This window comes from Phocoena sinus, chromosome 10, assembly GCF_008692025.1.
Source record: "Phocoena sinus isolate mPhoSin1 chromosome 10, mPhoSin1.pri, whole genome shotgun sequence".
In the NCBI taxonomy this organism is placed as follows: domain Eukaryota; kingdom Metazoa; phylum Chordata; class Mammalia; order Artiodactyla; family Phocoenidae; genus Phocoena; species Phocoena sinus.
Window position 1 is genome coordinate 61,998,565 of NC_045772.1, and position 22,903 is coordinate 62,021,467.

A 22,903-nucleotide genomic window follows, 5' to 3' on the forward strand; every position below is an offset into this window, starting at 1 on the left:
TTGTTTTTTTTTTGCGGTACGCGGGCCTCTCACTGCTGTGGCCTCTCCCGTCGCGGAGGACAGGCTCCGGACGCGCAGGCTCAGCGGCCATGGCTCACGGGCCCAGCCGCTCCGCGGCATGTGGGATCCTCCCAGACCGGGGCACGAACCCGTGTCCCCTGCATCGGCAGGCGGACTCTCAACCACTGCACCACCAGGGGAGCCCCTGTTTGTTTGTTTTTTAAAGATCAATTTTATTTACTTTTGGTTGCATTGGGTCTTTGTTGCTGCATGCAGGTTTTCTCTAGTTGCGGCAAGTGGGGGCTACTCTTCGTTGCAGTGTGCGGGCTTCTCATTGCAGTGGCTTCTCTTGTGGCGGAGCACAGGCTCTAGGCGCACGGGCTTCAGTAGTTGTGGCACGCGGGCTCAGTAGTTGTGGTGCACGGACTTAGTTGCGCCGCGGCATGTGGGATCTTCCCCGACCGGGGATCAAACCCGTGTCCCCTGCGTTGGCAGATGGATTCTTAACCACTGCGCCGCCAGGGAAGTTCCTAGGAATTTACATTTTAAGCCAGCTAAGCATCTGATGGGCTTGGGGGATGGAGAACCTACGTGGGGGTATTTGGGTACAGGTAGGGACCTCAGAACAGTTTCCTTGCCAAGGGGGTGCTAGACGCGTGGGGAGAAATATTGAAAATGGCGATGGGAAGAAAACTTATACTGAGTAATGATAGCTGCTATCACCATCCTGAGCTGCCTTGTACCCAGCCCTACGGTGAGCACCACACCCACACCCTCGCAATCCCAGCAGCCAGGTGAGGTGGGGAATGCCCTCCTCCCTGCGTTACAGATGTGGAAGCCGAATCAGAGGCCATCACCCCAGGTTAGGAACTTACAGCCAAAGCCGGTGCTCTTATCCCTGGATGAATCAGTCTCCAGGCGCAGGCCCCATCCACGAGCCAGGCCTGCTTCCCAGAAGCTTTCTCCGTGTGGGAAAGTAGTCTCAGTGCTTTGCATAACAACCCCATGAAGCAGGTGCGATTCTTTCCACCTTTTACAAATGAGTAAACTGAGGCCAGTAAGCTCAGGTTGGTAACATCCAAGATTTATGGGTGACACCCCTGCCTCTCATGCCATTTGGGGGATGGGTGGTATGGGGGAAGAGTGTCAGAGAGAGACAGGATCCTAGCTTCAGCTACACGTCTATTTTTTATTCAATATATTAAATATATTAATCAGAAAAGACACATACTATAAATCCAGGAAAATACACAAATATAAATGTCAGAATCTGTCACTTGTCTTCCTCCTAGAGTGAGTCTATGTACACATGGAAGGAGGGCGGGAAGAGAGAGCAAGTAGGAGGAGGCTGGTGGGGGCCCGTCCCTCCCTCCCAAACCCCACTCCCACCTCAACCTCTTCCTTCCTGTATTTACAGCAGCATTCGGCTTATTTACAGCACGGCGGTATGTGTGTTAAAAACGGTTTTATCTTACAAAAACATAAAGACCAGGGCTGGGCTGGGGGGTAAGACAAATAGTAAGGGTCACCCCTGTGAACGCATCCCCCTCCCCCAGGGCATGAACTCCCTGCCGACCTCCCAGAGCAGGTGGCGGGGCGGGGCGGCCAGTCTGCAGCTCAGGCCCAGGCTGAGGGGTGGTGCTCCAGGGGTCCGTGGGCCGTGGGCTAAAGGCACGTGGGGTGGCGTATGAGCGTGCACACAGAGTGCACGCGTGTTCCCGGGCTGGGGTCAGAAGGGCAGCGTGTCCATAAAGATCTTCTCGACGATGGGCGGAGGGGGCACCAAGTCCTCCAGCTTGAGGTAGAAGATGCGCTGCAGGCCCTGGGTGCACAGGGTCCGCAGCTCGGGCAGCTTGCCCAGCAGGCGTGACAGGCAGCTGGCGGGCTGAGGCTCGCCTGCCTCGGCCGAGACGTGCTCCTTCAGGCAGCTGGCGATGCGGTTCTGCAGCTCCTCTACCCTGCAAGGCTCCTGCAGCCCGTGCCGGTCTGCGGGGAAGGTGCAGGATTAGCTGCACAGCTGAGGAGCAGACGCCCCTCTCCCCGGCCTCTCCCAGGTCTCTGGAACGGCCGCCAGTGACCAGGCCCCACAGCCCTCTGCACTGCAAAAGCACAGGAGCCCGCTTCTGAGCCCCAGCAGAAGCCTAGCAAGGAGCAACGTTCATTATCCTCATCTTCCAAGTGACACAGTGAGGCCCAGAGAGGCTAAATGACTTGCCTAAGGTCGCAAAAAGGAAATAAAACCCTACACAGGTTTTCTGACGAGGCCAGTGTCGCTTTTGGTTTTTGGTTTTTCTCCCCCCAGACTGTTTGTGAGAAGCCCTGGGTCTGAGCAGCAGTGTTTCGGAGGCCACCTCCAGGGAAAGCAGGCCTCAAAACCCACCACACTCTCTCTGCAGCCTAGAGGCCTCAGATCTTGTCCTACAGTTTTTTGCCCTGTGTAGCTTTGCGAAATTTCAGTTCAAAAAATGAAGTGAAGAAGAGGTGGGGGCAGATTCCGGTGCTTTAAAAAATAAAGAGACCCGAAAACCTCTGCATTTAATGCCAAAAACTCCATCCTGCATAATTATATTTAAAGTATACAACAAGCACAGCTAATCTGTGCTATTAGCAGTCGGGGTGGCAGCCACCTTTTGGGGAACTGATGACAGGAAGGGGGCACAAGGAGAGGTTCTGGTGTCCCGGTCATGTCTGTTTCTTTTTTTTTTTTTTTTTTTTGCGGTACGCGGGCCTCTCACTGCTGTGGCCTCTCCCGTTGCGGAGCACAGGCTCCGGACGCGCAGGCTCAGCGGCCATGGCTCACGGGCCCAGCCGCTCCGCGGCACGTGGGATCCTCCCAGCCCGGGGCACGAACCCGTGTCCCCTGCATCGGCAGGCGGACTCCCAACCACTGCGCCACCGGGGAAGCCCACGTCTGTTTCTTGATCTAGGTGCTGTTTATGTACACATGCTCCATTTGTAAAAACTTCCTGTGTGCAACATGATTAAGATTTCAAAAACAAACCCAAACTTTAGGCCACACATGACACCTACACGATCAGGATCTGTGGTCCTCTGGGATAACTCACAGGCTGGCTTGGTTTGCAGTCAGCCACAGCTGGGCCCGAAGCCTGGCTCTGCCACCTGCCAGCTGTGTTGCCCTGAGCCATGCTTACCCCTCTCTGCATCTAATCACCCTCGCGCCAGATGCCCACCCATCCAGGGCCAGGCCCTCAGGTCCTCCCCATCTCCCCAGGTCTGTGGAACTAGCCACCCACCTGTGATAAGGACGAGGGCAGAGAGGCAGGCAAAAGCAGGGACGTCGACGACCAAGCTGTGCAGGGAGCGAGAGAAGGCCAGGATGCTGTCGATCCAGTCCCCGAAGCCACGGGCACACTGCAGCCGGTGCAGCACCAGGCCCGAGCAGAAGATGAGCTTCCCCTCAGCCGGCTTAGACCTGGTGGGCAGGGATGCAGACACCAGTCAGAGGGGCTTGAGGGCAGGGCGGCAAGGTGAGGGGGGAGCAGACAGCTGGAAGCTCACCGGTAGGCCAGGCGGAGGATGAAGAGCTCCAGGAAGGCCGACTCCAGCAGCAGGTCCTGGTCCCCGGGGGACAGCTCGGCAAAGCCGGGGATCTTCTCAGCCCACTTGCGGATAACCTCCAGGGAACCCGAAAGCAGGTCGTAGAACTGCTGCACGTCCCCGGCATCCTCCTTCCCCAAGTGGGGCAGCACCAGCTCCTGGAACTAGGAGGCGGCCTGGCGGGGTCAGACCCCAGAAAAAGCCCCGCACCAAGGCCACCACGTACGGCCATGACGCGCCCTCCCCTGGAGGTCAGATCCCGGGGATGAGAGTGGAGCTGAGATTCCGCCCACACTTGCTTGCCAACTCTCACATATTAACCCAGGGCCACAGCTGCTGGAAGGAGCACGTTTTTCTAATTGGCCACTGCCCAAAGGGGTACATTTTCCCATCTGGTCAGCCTGGAGGAGCCTCCTCTCTTTTCAATTTGTGGAACTGGGCGTTGGGGCGGGGGGCTTTTCTAATGTGCAGGAAAGCGCGGAATGTGGGGTAGGCGGGGCCTCACCTTGGAGTAGTCCAGTTTGGAAGTGCTGGGCCCCGAGTCCAGGTGTGCCCGGACCAGGGAGGTGAGGAGATTCGCAGGGGAGGCATCCGGGGGCTGCTTGGGCTTTGAAGGGAGCCGCCCCCGCCGCCCCTTCAGGCTGTCTGTGCGGACAACTGCAGAGAAATGGGCAAGGGTGAGCAAGGGAGGAAGGGACCCAGGGAAGGGCCTCTCAGCCCAAGCCGTGCACAGCAGTGCTGGGCAGCAACCCCAAGTGCAAGGACCTAGAGCCCCTGAGACCCAGGGGACGCTGCAGGGACCTCCCCCACCACAAGGCAGGCAGGTGGACCAGAGGTCGGGGAGGAAGTAGGGCCCAGGCCTGCCCTCCCCTGCGGCCCACCAGAACAAGTGTCTGGGGGACTCTGCCGGCCCCACCCCACTCAGGCCCGCCGCTGCCCCACTGGGCCTGTGCCCGCCACCCACCTTCCTTCACCATGCCCACAGCCAGGCACTTCTGGAAGCGGCAGAACTGACAGCGGTTTCGCCGTCTCTTGTCCACAGGGCAGTCCTTGTTAGCCAGGCAGATGTACTTGGCATTTTTCTGCACTGTGCGCTGGGCGGGGGGGGGGGGCAACACGGAACACGCTGTCAGAGCGTGGGGATGGGGGGAGCCCAGGGGAGGGAAGCGACCAGATCCTACTGCCATCACAGACAAAAGCGCTCTCTGTTCACAGCTATTTTTCTAACATTTGGGTGGCAGGGGAGGGAGAGATGGATGGGTGGGGGAAGGAAGAGAAAAGTCTTGGGGACACTGGGGGAGGGTTCGGCCTCACCCTCAGGACACAAGATTAGGGGCTCGGGGCTCCCCAGCAGCTGGTACTTCTTAACGTGCCTGCGTCCGCCTGCCCCTTCCCTGGGGCAGACACGAGAGGGCTGAGGAGGGTCTGGGGGTGGGGATGGGAGGCGAAGCAGGCAGCCAGCACTGGGACAAACACACAGCCTGTTCCCAAGTCCGCCCCCAGCCCTCAAGCACCAAGCCCTCTTCTCAGATCCTTTCATCTTGCGCCAGGAACACGAGTGCCTGGGGCCCCCCTTCCCACCAGGACCTTGAGTGGGGGGAGGCCAGGCAGAGGAAAGCTAGAGGCTGGCCACTGAACTTCCCCTCGTGGGTACCCCTGCAGCCCGCACCCTCTGCCCAGCTCTCATCCCTCCCTCCATAACTCTACAGCCCCAGTCCCAGCATGAAAAGGTCCCAGCTCCCTGCTCCCAGGACAGTAGCCCACCTGGCAGGCCTGCCCTCTGCTTAAAGAGCAGAACTTGTTGGGAGGAGAACCCAAGGCAAGCCACCACAGACCCCGCTGGGGTAAGAGAGCAGCCTGTCCCACCTCTCATAAAAAGCTACCCCCCGGGCAGCCCAGTACCTTGAAGAAGCCCTTGCAGCCCTCGCAGGTGCGGACACCATAATGCTGGCAAGAGGCGTTGTCCCCACACACAGCACAGCGGCCCTCGCTTCCACCCGGAGCCCCACTCCGGGCCTTGGCTGAGGTCACGGGCACGTCCACCATCCCCAAGCCATCAAGGTGTGAGGAAGCGGGCACCAGGCCTGGGAACGCTGTTGGCATGGAATAGCTCTCTCCCTCCCCCAGCTGGTGGGCAGCCTGCGAGGGGAACAGCTTCAGGGGGCTTTGAGCCAGGCTGGGACTGGGGCCGGTGGGAGGGCTGAAGGAAAAGAAGGTCAGCGGCTGGGGGTGCCCAGAAGCCTTGGGCAGCTGCTCTGTCCATGCCCGCATGCCTTCATAAGTCTGGCTGGGCGAGAAGGGGCCAAAGGAGCCGTCCCAGGGAGAGAGCTGTGGCGGCTGGAAGCTGGGCGTGGACGGTGATGGGGCTGAGCAGGGGCTGCCATAGTAGTCGGAGCCGCTGGAGGACAGGGTCTCGTCGAGAGGGCCGCTCAGGGTGCCGGGGTAGCAGCCGAACACCTGGAAGTCCTCGAACTTGAACGAAGCGGAGGCAGGGGAGGTGGCTGACGATGAAGATGTGGAGGAGGCCGAGGAGGAGGCCGAGGAGCACGGCTGGGCTGTTCCCGGCAGCTGGTACAGGAAGGTGTCAAACTCCCCCATGTAGCCGTCCATGAAGGTGCTGAAGCTGGGCAAGGCAGTGGGGACAGTGGGGGCCGCCTCAGGGCTGGCCAGGTCCATGGTGGGCTTGCTGAGCTCAGGGGTCAGGGGGTCACGGGGTCCTGGGCTTGATGCTGGTGTCCCATACTGGGCTTGGATACAGGGCATCTCTGGAGAAGGAAGAGCAGAGGGTGGGGAGAGGGGGAGTCAGTGAGAGAAGCCTGAGGCCTGACCTCTAAGTATAGGCCCCTGAGTTGCCAGGTGGCAGGAGTCCCAGCCAGACATGGGACACGAGGCGTTAGGGCCACAGCCCACCACAGAACCCAGGAATCCTGGCCCCCGGCCAGAGCACCGTCTCGACCTCCATGTCACAAAGCCCCTGGGCAATGGCCCAGCAAGAGTGGGCTCAAGTCGGAAGGCCAGCCACACCCCAGGCAGCCTGGGAACCCTAGGGAAGGCATCCAGCCAGCATTTCTCTGCTGGAACAGGGGAAAGCTGTGTTCTTCCAGCCCCCTGCCCCTCCCTTACTGGGTAAGGCATGGGTGGGGGCTGGGAGAAGGGTGGGTGGGAGAGGCAGCCAGGCAAGGCCTGAGCCCAGTCCCGGGAGCAGATATGTTGTTCCTCCAACCTGGCACTTCTGGGAATATTCCCAGGCATGGCCCAGCCTCTCCCAAACCCCCTCTCCTCCTCCCCACACAGTGCCAGTGCCTGGGCTGAAGGACATCCTGCAAATGGAAGAGGAGCTGGGAGTGAAGGCCCAGTTGCCTACGAAAGCAGCGTAAGCAGCAGTGAGCCTGTGCCCCTCCACCCCCACCCCCACCCGTCCCCACCCTACGTACTGAGCAAAGGCTGCAGATCCCACGCGCACCCCAGTCCTGCCATCTGGGGACAGGCACCCACTCTACACTGCCTGGGATGCTCCCAGAAGCAAAGAGAAAGGGAGCCCGGCCTCCCTACCCAGTCCCCAGCTCCCCAAGGGATCAGGTAACCCGGCTCCAGACCTTTAAAGGCCGGACGCTGTAAGGGGGAGCGTGAGGGAGAAAGCAGCCCCTGGACTTCCAGGAGAGGTCCTGAAGAGGAATTCCTCTGCTACCCCCAAAGTGTCTCCCCCTGTTGTTTTTATGAGAACACCCAAGAGTCCAGGAGACTGGAGATGGCTGTGCAGGGAAGAGGAGGAGCCTGCTGGTGAGTGTCGGAAGCCCGGGTCCCTCCGCTAAAGAGTTCTGTGCCCTGAAGAAACCAGGAGCTCGGGCAAAGGTGGTTACACCCTGTCCCAAACCTGAGGAGCCTGAAGGAGCAGATGGAGCACCATTCGGGGGGGGAACCCTAAGTTCGCAGACAAGTCAAAAACTAACGCAGGGGAGGCTCCGGGACAGTTCCCCATCCCGCCTCCTGGCTTGGGGGTCTCCGTGACCCTGGCCTCATCAGTGAGGGAGGGAGGCTGGGTAAGAAAGCAAGCTGAAGCAAAGCGTGCCATAGTCAAGGGGGACAGCAGGAGGGGGCCAAGGCTGGCATCACCTCCTGGCCAGAGCCCAGGGAGTCCTCTGGTTCTAGCCTTTCTCCCACCTCCTTGGGCCCTGGACAGGGCAGCTCCACCCCTGACCTGACACTCCCACAACCAACCCAGACAACAGGGCCCCCAGAAACTCTGGCCCCACCCACCCAGTGGCACCCGTCCAGAGGCACTGAGCACCTGCAAGAGGTAAGGGTGGCCACGTCTGCCTGCGCTACGACAGCCTGGGCAGGGATGGGTTTGGGTGGAGGAAAAGAGGCAGCAGCTACACAGGGTTGGGCTGGGCGTTCCAGCCTTATTCAAATCCCGTTTCTCCACGTGGACGTCCCACATCCGGATCAATCCCCACCAAACTACCCCCACTCCTGCCTTCATGCAGGTACTTAATGACACAAGATATGGACCTACATCTAGCCTTTGGCGGAAGCACAGGGAGAAGGAAGAGGCGGGGTTGAAGGAGGGAGCAAGGAGAATCCAGCTTCAGGCGGGTCCTGGCAACACTGTGGTTTGCACCTGTTGTGCTAAACAAGCCTCAGGCTGCACCCTACCTGTATGATCCAACATAGACTAAGGCGGGAGTGGGGCAGGGGTGGTATCCTCTAGGTGGTACCACACCAGAGAATGCAACATTAGCAACTGCCTACCAAGGATCCCGAAGGATGACGCTTTCCACCACTCTCCCTCCCTCTCTCCCTCTCTCTTTCTCTCTCTCACACACACAGACAGACGCAGATCCAAGCTACAGTAAAAACAATCTTCCCTACGCTTCCAGAGACCTTGCTCCTGCCGGTGAGAAGACTCCTATATTCCAACACACAGCAGCACCCCCTGCACAGTTCAGCCAATGCTGACCTCAACAATCTAGACCTCTCCTAGATAATCCAGGGAGAAACTTCCAGCTGAGGGTCACCACAAACTAAGCCACAGCCTCTAAAGTGTTAAGAAAACAACTAACAACTAAGGGCTGGGGTGCGAGCTGACAAGCTGGGAAGAAGGAGACCCTTTTGGAAATTCAATCCTGGTAGGAGTCAGATACATCCCAGCAGCCCAAGCTCTGTGCACCTTCTCCCCCGCGCACACTGTACTGAGACCCCAACCAGCAACAAAGTCCCAGGCGCCCGGTGCCCACTAAAGGACCCTGGGAGACTGAATTCTAGCCAGTCTCCTACTGAACAGGTCCCCACTGCTGGCGCCAACCTAACCCTCTGTGGCTTCCACCTTGCACGGACATGGCCCCCCCCGCCCCCGCCACACACATACATACACACATACACACACACACACACACACACACACACACACACAGCGCTCAGTAAACTCCAGTCCGATCTGAGTCCTCATCCCGTTCCAACCGCTAACCCCCAACGCCAGAACTGCATCCTACTCCCGCCCTCCTTCATGCTGACCCTAAAACACCCTTTCTGCCCGCGCGAACACCCATCTCCTTCATGCAGCAAGCCCCCCAACACAAAACAGAGCTCTGTGGAGATGCACGCTTCCCGGGGGTCACCTACCCGGTTGGCTCCTGCTCCCCGTGCCCAGGACCGGCGCCCCAAGTCGCAGCCCGGTCCCGCGTGCTCTCCCGCGGTCCTGCACACTCCCCCAACTTTCGCAGCCTCCACCACTGGGACTCCCGGCCGCGCCGGACCCTGCTCTTAAGCGCTCCGTGACGCACGGGGAGGGGCGGGGGCGCCACTGACGCACGCGGCCGGGCGAGCTTTGGCCATACAAGGGCGCGGGGGGCGGCGCGGTTCCGGCGGGAGGTGGCCAGGGGTAGGCACGGGGACGGGGAGCCCGAGGGGGCGGGGCGAGAGGGGGGGCCTGGAATGTCTGCGCGCGTGACGCACGCGGGGTTCCATTGACGCAGGGAGCGCGGATCGTTTGATCTATAAATAGTCCCCTCTCGCCCTCTGCGCCAGCTAAAAATAGCAGCTCGCGGATTCGCGGGGCTCCTCCGGCAGGACCCAGCACCGGCCCGGGGCCCTGGAGCCGAAATAAGCAGCCCGAGGGCCAGAGCCCGAGAAAAGGGTGCTCTAGCGCCGTGGCTGCGGGGCTTCCCCGGACGAGGAGCTCCTCACCCTCCGGCGGCTCCCGGGAGCCACGAACGCGCCCGGCTCCGCTTTTGCACCCTCCCCAGCCCTTCCAGCGGGCCCGGGGAAGGCCTAGGGCTGGGGCGGGCAACTCAGGGACTCACCCCGGGGAACCTGCGCCCCCCACCTCAGCCCAAGGCGCTGCCACTGCACTTGACCCTTCTTCCCCAGCGGGGTCTCGGGCTGTCACACACACACACACACACACACACACACACACACACACACACACACTTATTCCCTCCCCCCAATTTCTCATGCAAAGTACCTTCCGGAGGGCAGGGATTCGCCAAGCCCAAGACAGGCCAACTGGCTGTGCCTCACAGCTGAAGTTGATTTCTCACCACTACCCTCCCCAGTCCCTGACAGGGTGAAAGCACTCTAGTTGGGAAATTACAGAATTTCAGAACCGGGTGGAGCCTGAGAAATCTTTTCGAAGCTGTGCCGACTCTTCCCCATTTTATAAATAAACAGGCTCAGAAAAATAATGGCACTTGCTCAAGGTCACAGAGCAAGGTGATGGCACACTGGGGTGGAACCTGACTACATGTCTAGGGGATCCCTTCACAACCTCCGCTGTCCATGATCGAGGAGTTCCCACCTGCAGCCTTCCCGGGAGCCCTCGCCTGCTAGGTGGGAGAGAAAGGAAGAAAAGGCTAATATTTAGAAGAAGAGAGCCCCTCCCCACACCCCTCCCCCTCTCCCCTCTCCACGCTGAGCTTGCGCCCACGGACCCCACTCTGGCCTCCCCTGGTCACCCAACAGCACTTTCCTCTACCCTTGAGGCACTTCCTGCTCCTCACTTCCACTCTCACCTCCGTCTCAGGTTTCCCACACCCTGCTCTCCAGCCCCCACTTCTGTCCACTCAAAGGTCCCACCAGCACCTCAAACGTCACCCGTTCCAGACAGAGCTTGCCATCTCTGCACTCCCTGCCTGCCACCCATCTCTGCTCCCGATGCCCCACATGCTACTTTTCACTTTTTCCTGAAATTCTATTTTGGAACTTCTCTTGGATCCTCCGTTCCTAATTGCCAGCCAGAGCCCACGCCTCACTGGTGCCTGAAGGCAGCAGACGAGCTGACTGAGGCCAGCGACCTCCCCTTCTCCCTTCTCCTTGCCCACGTCCATTAAGAGACTGCCCCTTCACCAGCCTGCCTCCTCTTTCCAAACCCTACTGTCCACCACGGAAGGAGCAGTCTTCATGTAACACCAGCATCATTCGGTGATCCGGTCAGAACCTAGCATAGCTCCCCCATTGCAGCCCGCAGTCTCAACATGGACCAGTCTTCAGAGAGCTCTGGCCTTTGCTAAAACATCTTCTAAACACGCTTCAACGGCCACCTGCGTGAAGATGAAGTGTGGGCAGGATGACGTTTAGCCAAAGTCTTGTTTTCCTTTGTCTTGGGCTTTTGCAGAAGATATTACTTGGATAAAAAGGATTCCACAGCTTAAAACTGGTTTGAAACCACGAATATAATTCATGTCTTCCCATTTTGCAGATTAGGACCCAAGGGCTCCCAGAAGAGCTGCACCTCGCTCAGAGGCACAAACAAGTCCGGGCTGGTGAAACTAACCCAGCTGGGTCATGGGCTGGTTTCCCCACCTAGCCCCCCAACCCAGCCCAGCAGGGCCTTCCTCAGAAAATAAAAACAATTCTAATATGTTAGCAAAAGATGATTAGCCAGGCCAATGTTCTTCCCTCCAAAACTCATCAGCAAAAGAAAAAAAGAGACAAGAAAAGGTATATTAGCTGCAGCCTTAATGGCCCTTTGAAAGCTGACTTGGCCTTGAGCCCTACCACCCCCTTTTTTCCCCACCACTTTCCATCTGTAAAGAGCAACACAGACCATCCCCTACCTTTCCCATGGGGAGGCCCAACCAGGAGCCCCAGGGAACTCAAGTGTGGTGAGGAGCTGTCCGGGTCCCCAGTCTAAATCTCCACGTCTCAGCATCCAGCCTCCAGATTTGTGCCTGCAGCCCAGGCCCCATCTCCGTGGGAGATTGCAGGTTCGGAGGTTGCAGTCTTGCTGCCCCAAAGGCAGAGGGTGGAAGAGACAACAGCAGCTGCCACTTGGCCATGCTTGTGGAGGTGGGGGATGCTGGGGGCTTGGAACACACTACACTCTGAAAATAAGTAAATAAGGAGAAAAAGGCAGTCCCTCTGTAGGAACACACCCGGGGAGCACCTAGCCTAAGACAGAGAGGGGAGAGGCGAGAGGGGCTTGGGGACCTCAGGCTTCATCCCTGCTGGCCAGATGCCCTCCAGGGAGGGTGGCCTGGGGCTCTGAGGCGGAATCTGGCCAAGGTGGAACTCTTGAAAAGGCATAACTGATGCAGACTTTGGGAGACCTGGAGCATAAGCTGGTCGAAGACTGGACGGAGACTCCAAGGGACCCCACTAAGCCCAACCTTTAGGAGCAAGGGCAGAGTGAACAGCTCATTGTGGGGTAGGTAAGGGTCGGAAAGAGACAGGTAATGATGGCAGAGGTATCCGAAACTAGAGGTGAGGACCAGAAGGTAAAGCAGGGCCATGATAACACAGGAAGGGCAGGGAAAGATGCTGTGCTGGAGACGAGACAGCTGCCCAAGGTCAGGCTCGCACAGCACAGCACAGCCCACCGATCTACCCTCACCACCCCCAGGATCCCCGCTGCCCCAATATAAAGACCTTGGGCTAAACCTTCCCACCACCCACTGGGCACACTGTTCCTCTTCCTTCTATTCTAACCCTACTCATCCTCTAAGACTTCAGCTCATAACATCCTCCTGGACCAGCCTAACTCTTAATAATAAGTACCTTCTCACTGGAGGGTTTGGGGGTAGGGGGAGTGAGGAATACCAATGAAGGGTCAGACCCTCGGCTTAGGGCACTTCACGTGGATTCTTCCACTTAACCCTCTCCCTAACCGTCTACGTTTGGAATTACCACCTACATTTTATAAATGAGGAGGAGGCTTAGGGGCCAGGAATCAGACTCCCTGAACTCCCAGTTCTGTGCTAGACCCACTGCCCTCAACTCTGAACTCCAGAGCTCTGGCTTCTGGCCCCACGAGCCTTGATTCTTACAAGTGCACCACAGAGCTGGTACGCACAAGGCCTATAGGCTGGAAACAGCAGCGCCTACGAGGGCGTCTCTGGGGGGCGCTGGAAGCGTCCCAAGTTCCTAGTCTGAACGGTGGTCACCGGGGTGTGCTCAGTATGGAAGGGTCATCACACTCGATGCTCTGAAGATTTCACGTCTGTGATTTATGCTTTTCTGTATGTATGTTATACTTTCAGAAAGAAAAGTTTATTTCCAGAAATAGCCACACCTAAATGGGAGAGACATATTTATTCAAATGGACGCAGATGCTGCTGGAGTTCACTGAAATCACAGAGAAACAGTGGCTGTTTCTCATTACGTTATTTGTTCTATCGACACATACTCAAGAGCACAGCTACGGTTAGGAGAGGTTGCAGCATCTGACATCAGAAAGGGGTCCTCCCGCAGTATGTTTTCCAAACCACTCAGCTCGGGCCTGGCCCCTGCTAGTCAAATCTTGTGGGGCTCGGGGACTCTCGTGCTCAGGCCATCCCTCCCCCGACAACCAGTGTGTGAACGGGAGGGCAAGGCCCTGTCTCTCCCACCTTGGCAGGAGGCCCCTTCATGCATTCTCAACAGTAAGTAGCCCAGGGCAGGCCGCAAATGGGCAGCCAAAGTACACCATCGTCCCCCAGCCAAGACGGTGGGTAAATAGGAGACGGAGGAAGTGGAACTGCACAGCCCCTTTCCCACGCTGCCCCGCCCACCTCAGGCTGGCCCCTGCCCCTGCTGAGCAAAGGGCAGGAAGTTGCCCTACTTTCGCCAAGATCATCCTCACCCGTGGGCCTCCACACCCTTCCCACAGGGTAGGCAGAGGGAGTGAGCTTTGCCTCCTCCCCCCCACCCCCCACCCCAGCTTCCCCACCTTAGCCCCAGGACCTATCACCAGGCCCGACCCGGCCACTTCCTCTTCCTGCCCTGGCAGCAGGCAGGGGGATTTGTGCGGTGGGCAGGGAAGCTCTGCCTACTGCCCCAGGGGGCTTCCACAGACAGCTCTGGGAACTGGGGATGTAGGGGCAGGCCCGGGTCTGATCTTCTAGCCCTTGTCCAGGCCCTGCCACGACCACACGTGTTGTTACCTCCCAGGAAAACAGGCTCCCAAGGACATGGGCGGGTCAGCCTCCGCCCTCCACTTCTCACCCCAGCCCCAGCAGAGGCAAAAGATAAAGGAACTCTCAGAGGCATCTTTGACCTGGAGCCAGCAAGCCTGGTGCGTGACCCGGGGCCAGTCCCTTGCCCTCTTCGGACCGTTTCCTCATCTGCCCAATGCTGACAACATCGCTAGTCCCGGTGCTGTTAGAATTCAAGTCACTAACGGAAGGGGGAGGCTCACAGTGAAATGGGAGCACTGTCTGGGGGCTGGGGCTCTAGGGACCCGCAGCAGGATCCTGAGGCAGGCACAGAAAGGAGACACCAGCGCCGTCAGCTCGACTGGGGAGCCAGCACCCTCCTTCTTCAAGACCCAGAGATAAATAGTACCCCCATCCCCACCTCTCCCTCTCCAGGGCTGCGTGAAAGGAAATGAGAGTATGCCCAGAGATGTGGCTCCACCCAGCACCAGGAAAATTCCCGACTGTATGCAGCAAGTGCTCAACTGATACTCTGAAGAGAGCTGGTTACCTGAGCAGGTCAGACCTCTCTCCACAGAGGTCATTTCCAGTCCAGTGACTTCTCAACCCCCAGCCTGCTATCAGGCCAGAAGGAATCCACGTACAACATAAAGCAACAAGATCAGACTTCAGGAGGAACCTCCAGACAGAGCTGGAAAACACAGACAAGATCATGGAGGTCCTCTGGGAAGAGTCGACCCACGCCTCATTTGTAGCCTCCTCAAATCCCCTTCCATTGGCTTCCCTGGTGGCGCAGCGGTTAAGAATCGCCTGCCAATGCAGGGGACACGGGTTCGAGCCCTGCTCCGGGAAGATCCCACATGCTGCAGAGCAACTAAGCCTGTACGCCACAACTACTGAGCCTGAGCTCTAGAGCCTGTGAGCCACAACTACTGAGCCCACGTGCCACGACTACTGAAGCCCGTGCGCCTAGAGCCCGCAACAAGAGAAGCCATGCACCGCAACCAAAAGTAGCCCCCACTCGCCACAACTAGAGAAAAGCCCGTGCGCAGCAACGGAGACCCAACACAGCCCAAAAAAAAAAAATCTCCTTCCATGCCCCTCAGTCTGCTCAGCTCCTGGCCAGCTCTTCTCTCCCCCACCCTAGGGGGGTCTCCCACCACCTCGCACAACATCAGCAACCCACCAAATTCCCCTGTGCCTGCCCAAGGTCTCCACCCAGCCTCCCTGGGCAAAATTTCAACTTCCAAAATAAAAACCCTCTGATAACGAGGCCCAGCCGGAAAGACTGATGCATTTTCCTATTGTTAAAGTATTTTTAGTCACAGGCTCTGGATTCGTTTAAAGACTCACGTTCAGAAAGGGAAAAATTTTTTTTTCAAGAACCAAGAAGGAGAGCACACAGCCTCCCACGTAAGGAGCTCCGCTTATTCCATGCCGGCCCGAGCCCCTGGCCCGGCTCCCGGGAAGCGTGCTTGTGGCAAGCCGGTTGGCGGACTTGCCAAGCCTAGCTCCAGTCCAGCTTCTCAGGCACCAAACCAGGTGGGAAGCCAGGCAAGTAGGGCAGGGCAGGGGCCGAGGGCGGGCTCAGGGACGTCAATCCACAAGTTCAGACCCCAAGTCCCAACCAGCTGGGGGGCCAGGGACCCTACTCAAGGACAAGTGCTGAGGTACCTGACTGACACCCAGCTCACTCCAGCATCCCTCCCCAGCCTGAGCAGACCAGTGTTGTCCAGGCCGGGTCAACAGGACAGGAGGACGGAAGACCCTGTTGCAAATCTCTGAGGAAGGAGACAGGCGGCATCACCTATTTCCTCGTCGCCTGGTTCTCAACCACAAAGGGGTCCAAGTCCAACTCCCGTCATCCAAGTGCCATCAGGCCTTTACTCTCATCCCTCGGGAGGGTCGGCCACCCCTGCTTCCTCCTCCGCCCCTCCCCCTCTGGAGGCCAAAGAAACCACAGTGAGGACGGTCACAATGGAAAAAGATGCACACAGCCCAGCCCCTGTGCCTCGGTTTCCCCATTCCTAAGACTCACCAGCTTCCTCCACACGATCTGCTTTGATTCTCTGAGGGCCTGGACAACTGCACCAAGGGAGAATCCCGGGATTGGTTGGGGACTCTTCCCGGTGGCCTCAGGAAGCCCTGCGGGAAGAGACGTGACCGCCCAGTCAGCCCGTCCGAGGCTGTGCACCGGCTGAGTGGACTCAGGACATGGAGCGGCCTCCAAGCCAGCATGTCCTCCTCTGTTTATATAGCTGAAACCAGAGCTGGCCTCTGGGGGCAGGGGGAGCTGCCTCAGGGCCCTCTTGGCTGAGGCCTGACTTTGGCCCAGGTCAGCAAGAGCCTCAAATAGTCAGCTGACGGGAGCCCTGGCATGAGCGTGACCCTGGGCCCATGCCCGGGCCTGGCAGACAGGTGCCCACGTCACAGGACCAGCAGCTCTAGCACTCATGGAGCCCCCACTGGCAGCACTCACGGTGGCCTTGGCAGCACCTCTGGCATGGGAATTCCACCCAATCACCACCCTCACCCAGACAACGGACTGACCGCAAGGAATTCTGGCCCCAGGAGCCACTGGGTACCCAAAGGGAAGGCTAGGCACTCAGCAGGCCGCGTCTGACCTAAGGGCAGAGGTGGGGGCTGAGAGGAGGGAAAGACACCCGGCTGCTGCTGTCATCTTCACTCACGTGCTTCCCGAGTCCAGCTGACCAGGGACACCTGCCTCTTCCACTTACAGTAATTCCTCTCCCTGCCCCAGCCCGAGGTTGGTGGCACAGTGCCTGCTGCCAGCAAGAGGCCAGGTGCATACCCAGCGCAGCCCCCGGAACAGGAGGCCCTGCTTCCCAGGGCTTTCCCTCCTTCCCTCCAGGCTTGGAGGGCTGGGCAGCCCATCCTCCCCATCCCAGCCACCTCTCTGGGACTCTCTGCACCTCGAGCACCAACTCCACAAGAGGCAACAGAGTTTGGGGGTCCAGGGTGGGATACTAAGCCAGCTCCTGCTTCATCTGGGGATCTCTCAAGGCCCGAAAGGGGTGCTGCTCAGAGATGACCCTCGTTTCTGGGCAAGGAAGAAGGGAATAAGACGGTCCCTGCCCAGGGCGCCAAGCTGAACTCCAGCTCTCTCCGGTAAACACGGTGACCAGGACTATGTACGCTTGACCCCGCCCCAGTACCTCATGTCCCCAAGGAAAGGCCTGGTGGGAATCCCATTCCCACACTCCACCCCTCACCCACAGATCAGCTTGTGTCTTCTCTGGAGGCATCTTCAGGCAAGGAAGGTGTGTCCTCCAGCAGCTGACCAGGCCACTGGGCTTGCCCAGAATCCAGAAGACCTGGATTCTGAGCTTGGGTCTACACGTCCTCCATGTAGGACCTTGAAAAGTGCCTTGTCCCCTCTCTAACTCAGTTTCTTCATCCATAAGGAGAGGAGGGGAGCTAGACGGCCACGGATTTCTCTGGCCATGGCCACAAGTCTGAGACTTTCCCTCTCAGGGATGTTGGATGAATAGTGAAGGGTCTGTCCCTGCCCTTGGTCAGCAAGATCCTCCCCATTCATAGAGCCACCACTCCATACCAGACCCCACAGGACCTACAGGCCCACCACAGAAGGGGGCAGTCATCACCCTTTCAGAGGCAAGGGGTGGTCCAAGTTTCCCTACATGCACTCCCCTGGTACAGTGTCTACACCCTAGGAACAAGGCAGCTTCCCATCCCCCAGGTCTGCCCCGCTAGACTCCCAGCCTGGCCTTGAGCTACACAACCCCACCCCATCAGCTTCCCGGAACGAGGCACACGCTGCCCTGGGAGCAGCTGTCATCCCCGACAACCCCATGACACCCACGCCCAGAGCCCCCCGGTCTGTCCTGCCAAGAAAGTCAGGCTTCCCCCCTTCCCTGCCCCCGCGTTACCCCCACCACTGAAGAAATCAGATCTCCCCATGCTAAGCAGCACCTCGCCCACCGCCTCTGCAGGGCTTCCCCCTCCATCCCCCAAACCACATCCGCTTCAGGCAGCTCCACACCCACCTCAGCCCCCCAGCCACCTGCTCAAGGGCCCCGGGGACGTACAAGGGGCAACAGCAGGGCACTCACCACTCTGGATGGACCAACAGTCCTCGAACAACACTCGACCATCCCTCGGGCCTTCGGGGCCTGGCAGAAGGCGCCGACACCAGGGAGGGGCTGGGGCTGGCCTCTGTCCACAGTGGAGGCCTGCAGAGGGAGAGTCCACGCGAGAGAGGAGAAACCAGCTAGCGGGACCATTCCCTGGAGACAGCACAGCCAGAAAACAGGAGTGGGAACAGAAGCAGGACCCGGGCCATGAAGGGGGACAAGGCAGCCCAAGGACCTCCGTGAGCTGGGCGTCAGAGGCTGGGGGCCCACACCGCAAGCAAACAGCACTTGGGAACGTGGGGTGTGGCCAGGAGCTGCCGACAGTGTCTGGGGCATCTCAGGGCCCTGGAGACACAGCTCCTCAGCCTCACACCCCACTCCTGGGGGGAGGCGGGTACCTCAATCCAGCTTTCAGCTCCCTGATGTGCACAAAAGGGCCTGTTGTAGGCAGAGAAAAGGGAGCTATTGTGAGGACAGAGCAGAATACCCCTCTCTCCTTTAAGGGTCTCCAACTTGGCCCCCAAAGCTTCAGAGGCTGCAGAGCAAGGGCTCCATGCCCCCATCTCTAGGCAGCCCAGCCTTCTAATCTGAGCCATGCGGACTCTCAGGAAATCCTCTCTGAAGGGATTCCAGTCACAAAACTGGAAGGTCCAGCTTGGGGTAGAGTGGTTAAGAGCATGGATGCTGCATCCCTGTTGCCTGGGTTCAGATCCTGGCTCCATCACTTGTAACCTTAGGCAAGTTACATAACTTCTCTGTTACTCATCTGTGAAAATGACAATCTGTGGGACCTCCCTGGTGGTGCAGTGGTTAAGAATCCGCCTGCTAACGCAGGGGACACGGGTTCAAGCCCTGGTCCGGGAAGATCCCACATACCGTGAAGCAACTAAGCCCGTGCACCACAACTACTGAGGCTGCGCTCCAGAACCTGCGAGCCACAACTACTGAGCCCACATGCTGCAACTACTGAAGTCCGCGTGTAGAGCCCGTGCTCTGCTACAAGAGAAGCTACCACAATGAGCAGCCCGTGCACCGCAACAAAGAGTAGCCCCCGCTCGCTGCGACTAGAGAAAGCCCGCATGCAGCAACGAAGACCCAATGCAGCCAAAAAATAAATAATAAATAAATAAATAAGTCTAAAAAAAAAGAAGAGAATCTGTAATTGACATCTCTAAAATTAACAACCATAAGGTTACCAGCCGGCTTAAAATGAGCTCATATGTGTAAAGGACTTAAAACAGTGCTGGATACACACAAGTGCTATCATTATTAGGAGAAATTGAATGATGACACATAAAAGCTAACCCCAGACCCTGGTTCCTATTCCAAGCCACTTCTGGGCACCTGGCCTCTACTTCCAGAGCCACCTGTGCGTGCCACCCCTCCAGCCTCTTCAAGCTCTCCCCAACCCTGCTGGTGCCAAAGCCTTCAGCCAGGGCAACGCAGACCCCACTCCTCTCCTTCCCTTTTCCTACCCTTACTCAGCCCTCTCCTCTCTTGACTGGGCCCCAAGGTGAGGGCAGGACCAGACAAGGCGTGATCTTCCCTGGTTATCAGGATGCCCTTCAGGCCGATGAGATCTGAGAAAAGAGAAGTAGATGCTTCTACGGTGGCAGGTAGAGGGAGTGAGGAGGAGGGGTCCCAGAGGGTAGGTGATGGACTCCTTCACCCTCCTAACCTCTGTCCCAGGGTCCACAGGCTTAGGGGAGTTCCTCTAGCCCATGGTACCCAGATTCTCCTCTTACAGAGCTATTAGCACCCCGATATCCCTGTGGGTATAATGGGGAGCAGGGCATGAAGAAGGGGGAGGCGGTCTGGATCATCTGGAGGGAGTCCAACCCCACACAGAAGGCAAAACCAGGCTGCAAACCTGGCCCAGCCCACAGCCTACACCTGCTTCCCAGAGTGACCCTGTCATCTTCCCGTACCCCAGAAACGGTCTGCGGTCATGCCCTAGCCTCCCCCCATCCCCGACTCCACCAACCTTCCCTTTTCTCCCTTCCAGCCCACAGCTGAGGACAAAGGGTAGGGAGGGCCAAACGCCTCTTACCACAGCCAGGCCCAACCTGAGTGCCCAGGAAGACCCTATATCTGAGAACAGGGGTCAGAGTCGGGGATCCAGTTGGTGCCCAGAAAGTGATTCACAACATCTTAGAGCAGGCATCTGATCCCATCTCCTGCCCTCCATCAAAATCCCATCCTCAACAGTCATTCCACAAGCATTTACTGAGGGCCTACTGTGAGCCAGACAGTGAGCCTCAAACAGTGGGAGATCCAAGAAGCAGCAAATCAAGATCCCCGGGCCCCAGGAGGTTAGACGCAGGAATGAATCAAGATTGGTTACAGTCAGCCCTGTGCAGAGGACAAACCAGGGGCTGAGTGGGCTTGGAGGAGGAGAAAGGGATTCCCCCGCAAAGGAAGTGGGCGCCTCAGGCCAGACTTCAGCACCCAGCCCCTGCTCTCCAGCTCCCCTTCCCTGCTGTGCTCCAGCCCCATGGGCTCTCTTTCCCCACGCAGAGCCTCTGCATTGGCTGTTCCTTCTGCCAGGAAAGTCACCGCCTGCGATATCTGTGTGGCTAGTACCTTCTCATCAATCAGGTTTCCATTCCCATTTCACCTCCACTCCCACCCCGCCACATGAACCTATTTTTATCATCGCCATAGGACTAATGCTGTGCGTTTGTTTGCGTGTCTCTCAACTGCTGCAGAGTTCAGTCTCCAAACCAGAGCACGGTACTAATAGGTGCTCAGTTAAGTATTTGTGGAATGCGGGAGAGGGGGACTCAGACGTGCTTGCCTCAGGAAGGGTTTAGGAGGAGGGTCAGCCAGTCACCTGGAAGGAGGCAGGGAGAACACTGCAGCTAAGGAGCTGTCCCCTCCACTTGGGGGCAGACCCAAACTCCAAGGGTTCCCTCCTATGTTGAGTCACGACTGACACAGGAGCCCCCAGCCCCGCATGAACCCACCTAAAACCTCCTTCTCCTCCCTCCTATCAACTGAGTCTTTTCTTACTTGAACTCCTTGCGACACGAAATGAATGACAGACCCTCTGCCGCCCTGGTGGCTTCTTGATGGCATAAACTCTGCATTGGCCAATGTCCCCACCCAGAAATGGGCATATTACTATTACCAACAATAACAACAGCAGCTAATATTTGTTGAACACCATGTGCTAAACATATCACTAAGCACTTTACACTCATGTTCTCATTTTAGCCTCACAACACTGTGAGAAAAGCATTATTCTTATTATGAACGTTTTAACAAGGAGGAAACTAAGGCACAGAAATGTTAAGCAACCTGTCCAAGGTCACACAGCTAGGAAGTGACAAAGCTAGGATTAGAACCCAGGGAGCCCAACCAGGGAGCCCAGGGTCAGGCAACCCCCTTCCCTCCTTGGACCTGCTTAGTGGGCACAGAGCAATTTGACAGCCAACACCAGAGAGCCAGTGGGAAGCTCCAGGGCCTGAGTTGCTGGGTTGAACCTCTCAGCTAATTTTCTTAACTCCAGCACAGGCCTCAACGTTCATAATCAGTCTCATCCATCCTGCTAGACTTGGTCCATCCTTCTGCCTGGCTGCCATCGCTTGGAATCTTGGCTTTACCGTACTATACATTTGTCATTGTCATTCCTCTCACCTCTAGGTCACTACAAAGAGTCGGCTGGCTTCCCTTTCAAGTCTTCAAACAATTCACTTGGTGTGGGTCTAGGACCAAGCCTGAAGTCACCACTGAAGCCTCCTACTACATCAGCACACTTTGGGCATAACTATTCTCAATCCACCTACCTCTGCCCAGCCTTCCTTTTCCCAGCACACCCCTAATACTAGCCCCCAACCCAAATTATCACTCCACTGGAAACCACTGGAGATGCCACCTCTGCAGCACTTCTAATCCCAGGTCCGCTCCTGACTCCACGAGACCCTCTCCAGGCTCGGCTTCTCAGCTCAGTCCCACGAAGGGGTTGCACCGGGCAACTCTGGTCCCTCCCGGCTCCGCGTCCTGGCAGCCGAGCTCCCTAACTCCTGGAAGCCAGCGGGGAAATGGAAGGAATTCCTCTGGCCTGGCCACTTCCAGCGCCCCTCGCGGGCCAAACCCCACCCTTGGCGGGCTGGGGCGAGAAAGTGCTGGCCGCCACACTCGGGGGCTGACTCGGATGTAGCCGGTTCCGCCGGGAATCCAGTCCCTGCCCCCACGCCCCCCGGTCTCCAAGCGGGACTCCCGGCGCGGCCCCGACCCCCGCCACGCACCCGCGCAGACCGCACCCTTCCCGGGGCCCCCGGAACCCCCCCCCCCCGGCCCCCTGCCCTTGCCCGACTCGCCTGGCTCGCCTCGCCGCCCCCGCCTTCCGGGGTCGCGCCCCCGCCGGCGGGGAGCGGCTCGGCAGCGTAGGAGCGCCCATGGCCGGGCGGCCGGGGATCGCGGACGCCGCGCGGGGGGCCCCACTGTTCCGCCGCCGCCGCCTCGCGCTCCTGCAGCCGCGCCACCGCGGCCCCGCGCCCCCCGCCCCCGGGGACCCCCCCCCCGGCCCCCAGTTCCGGCCGCGACCGCGCCCCCCGCCCCCGCAGCCGCCAGCACCGCCGCCCCAGCCCCGGGCTCGCCTCCCCCGGCGGGCGGGCGGGGACAGTGACGCGCGCCCATTGACGTCTCCGGAATCCCGGCTGCGTGGCCGACGCAGCCTCATCAATGGGGCTAAAAATAGCGGCGCCCGGAATAGCCGCAAGGGCCTGGCCCCGCCCCGCGGGCCCCCCTCCCCAACCCTCGCCGCACACCCTGTTACATAATCCGCACGCCTGTGGCCTGGGTGGGGGAGCTGTTTCTCAGGTGAGGCGTCTGCGGCCTTGCTGACATCTTCCCAGGCAGCGAACCTGGAGATGA

At 58.7% G+C, this 22,903-nt stretch overlaps 1 protein-coding gene across 18 annotated transcripts; it reads right to left on the reverse strand.

Annotated features, from left to right (window-relative positions):
• Positions 1-1,166: 1,166 nt before the first annotated feature.
• NR4A1 (nuclear receptor subfamily 4 group A member 1) lies at positions 1,167-22,261 on the reverse strand. Of its 18 annotated transcripts, none has more exons than XM_032645393.1 (10): positions 21,903-22,261; positions 19,501-19,605; positions 18,005-18,124; positions 15,949-16,055; positions 5,461-6,323; positions 4,523-4,652; positions 4,064-4,215; positions 3,520-3,722; positions 3,255-3,433; positions 1,167-1,986 (listed from the first exon to the last, which is right to left on the reverse strand). In XM_032645393.1, exons 5-10 carry the CDS (start codon positions 6,319-6,321, stop codon positions 1,730-1,732), a joined length of 1,782 nt encoding a protein of 593 aa, XP_032501284.1. In that variant the 5' UTR covers positions 6,322-6,323; positions 15,949-16,055; positions 18,005-18,124; positions 19,501-19,605; positions 21,903-22,261; the 3' UTR covers positions 1,167-1,729. The 18 variants fall into 18 exon arrangements, with proteins under 18 accessions (XP_032501284.1, XP_032501289.1, XP_032501285.1 ...); XM_032645398.1 differs by having other exon boundaries at positions 18,005-18,178; XM_032645394.1 differs by having other exon boundaries at positions 18,005-18,463.
• Positions 22,262-22,903: the final 642 nt, after the last annotated feature.

Coding starts and splice junctions, on each gene's coding strand:
- NR4A1 (XM_032645393.1), bottom strand. CDS start 6,321: ATGCCCTGTATCCAAGCCCAGTATGGGACACCAGCATCAAGCCCAGGA. Junction 4,216..4,522: donor TGTGGGCATGGTGAAGGAAG/GTGGGTGGCGGG, acceptor ATTTCTCTGCAG/TTGTCCGCACAGACAGCCTG. Junction 3,434..3,519: donor ATCCTCCGCCTGGCCTACCG/GTGAGCTTCCAG, acceptor CCTGCCCACCAG/GTCTAAGCCGGCTGAGGGGA.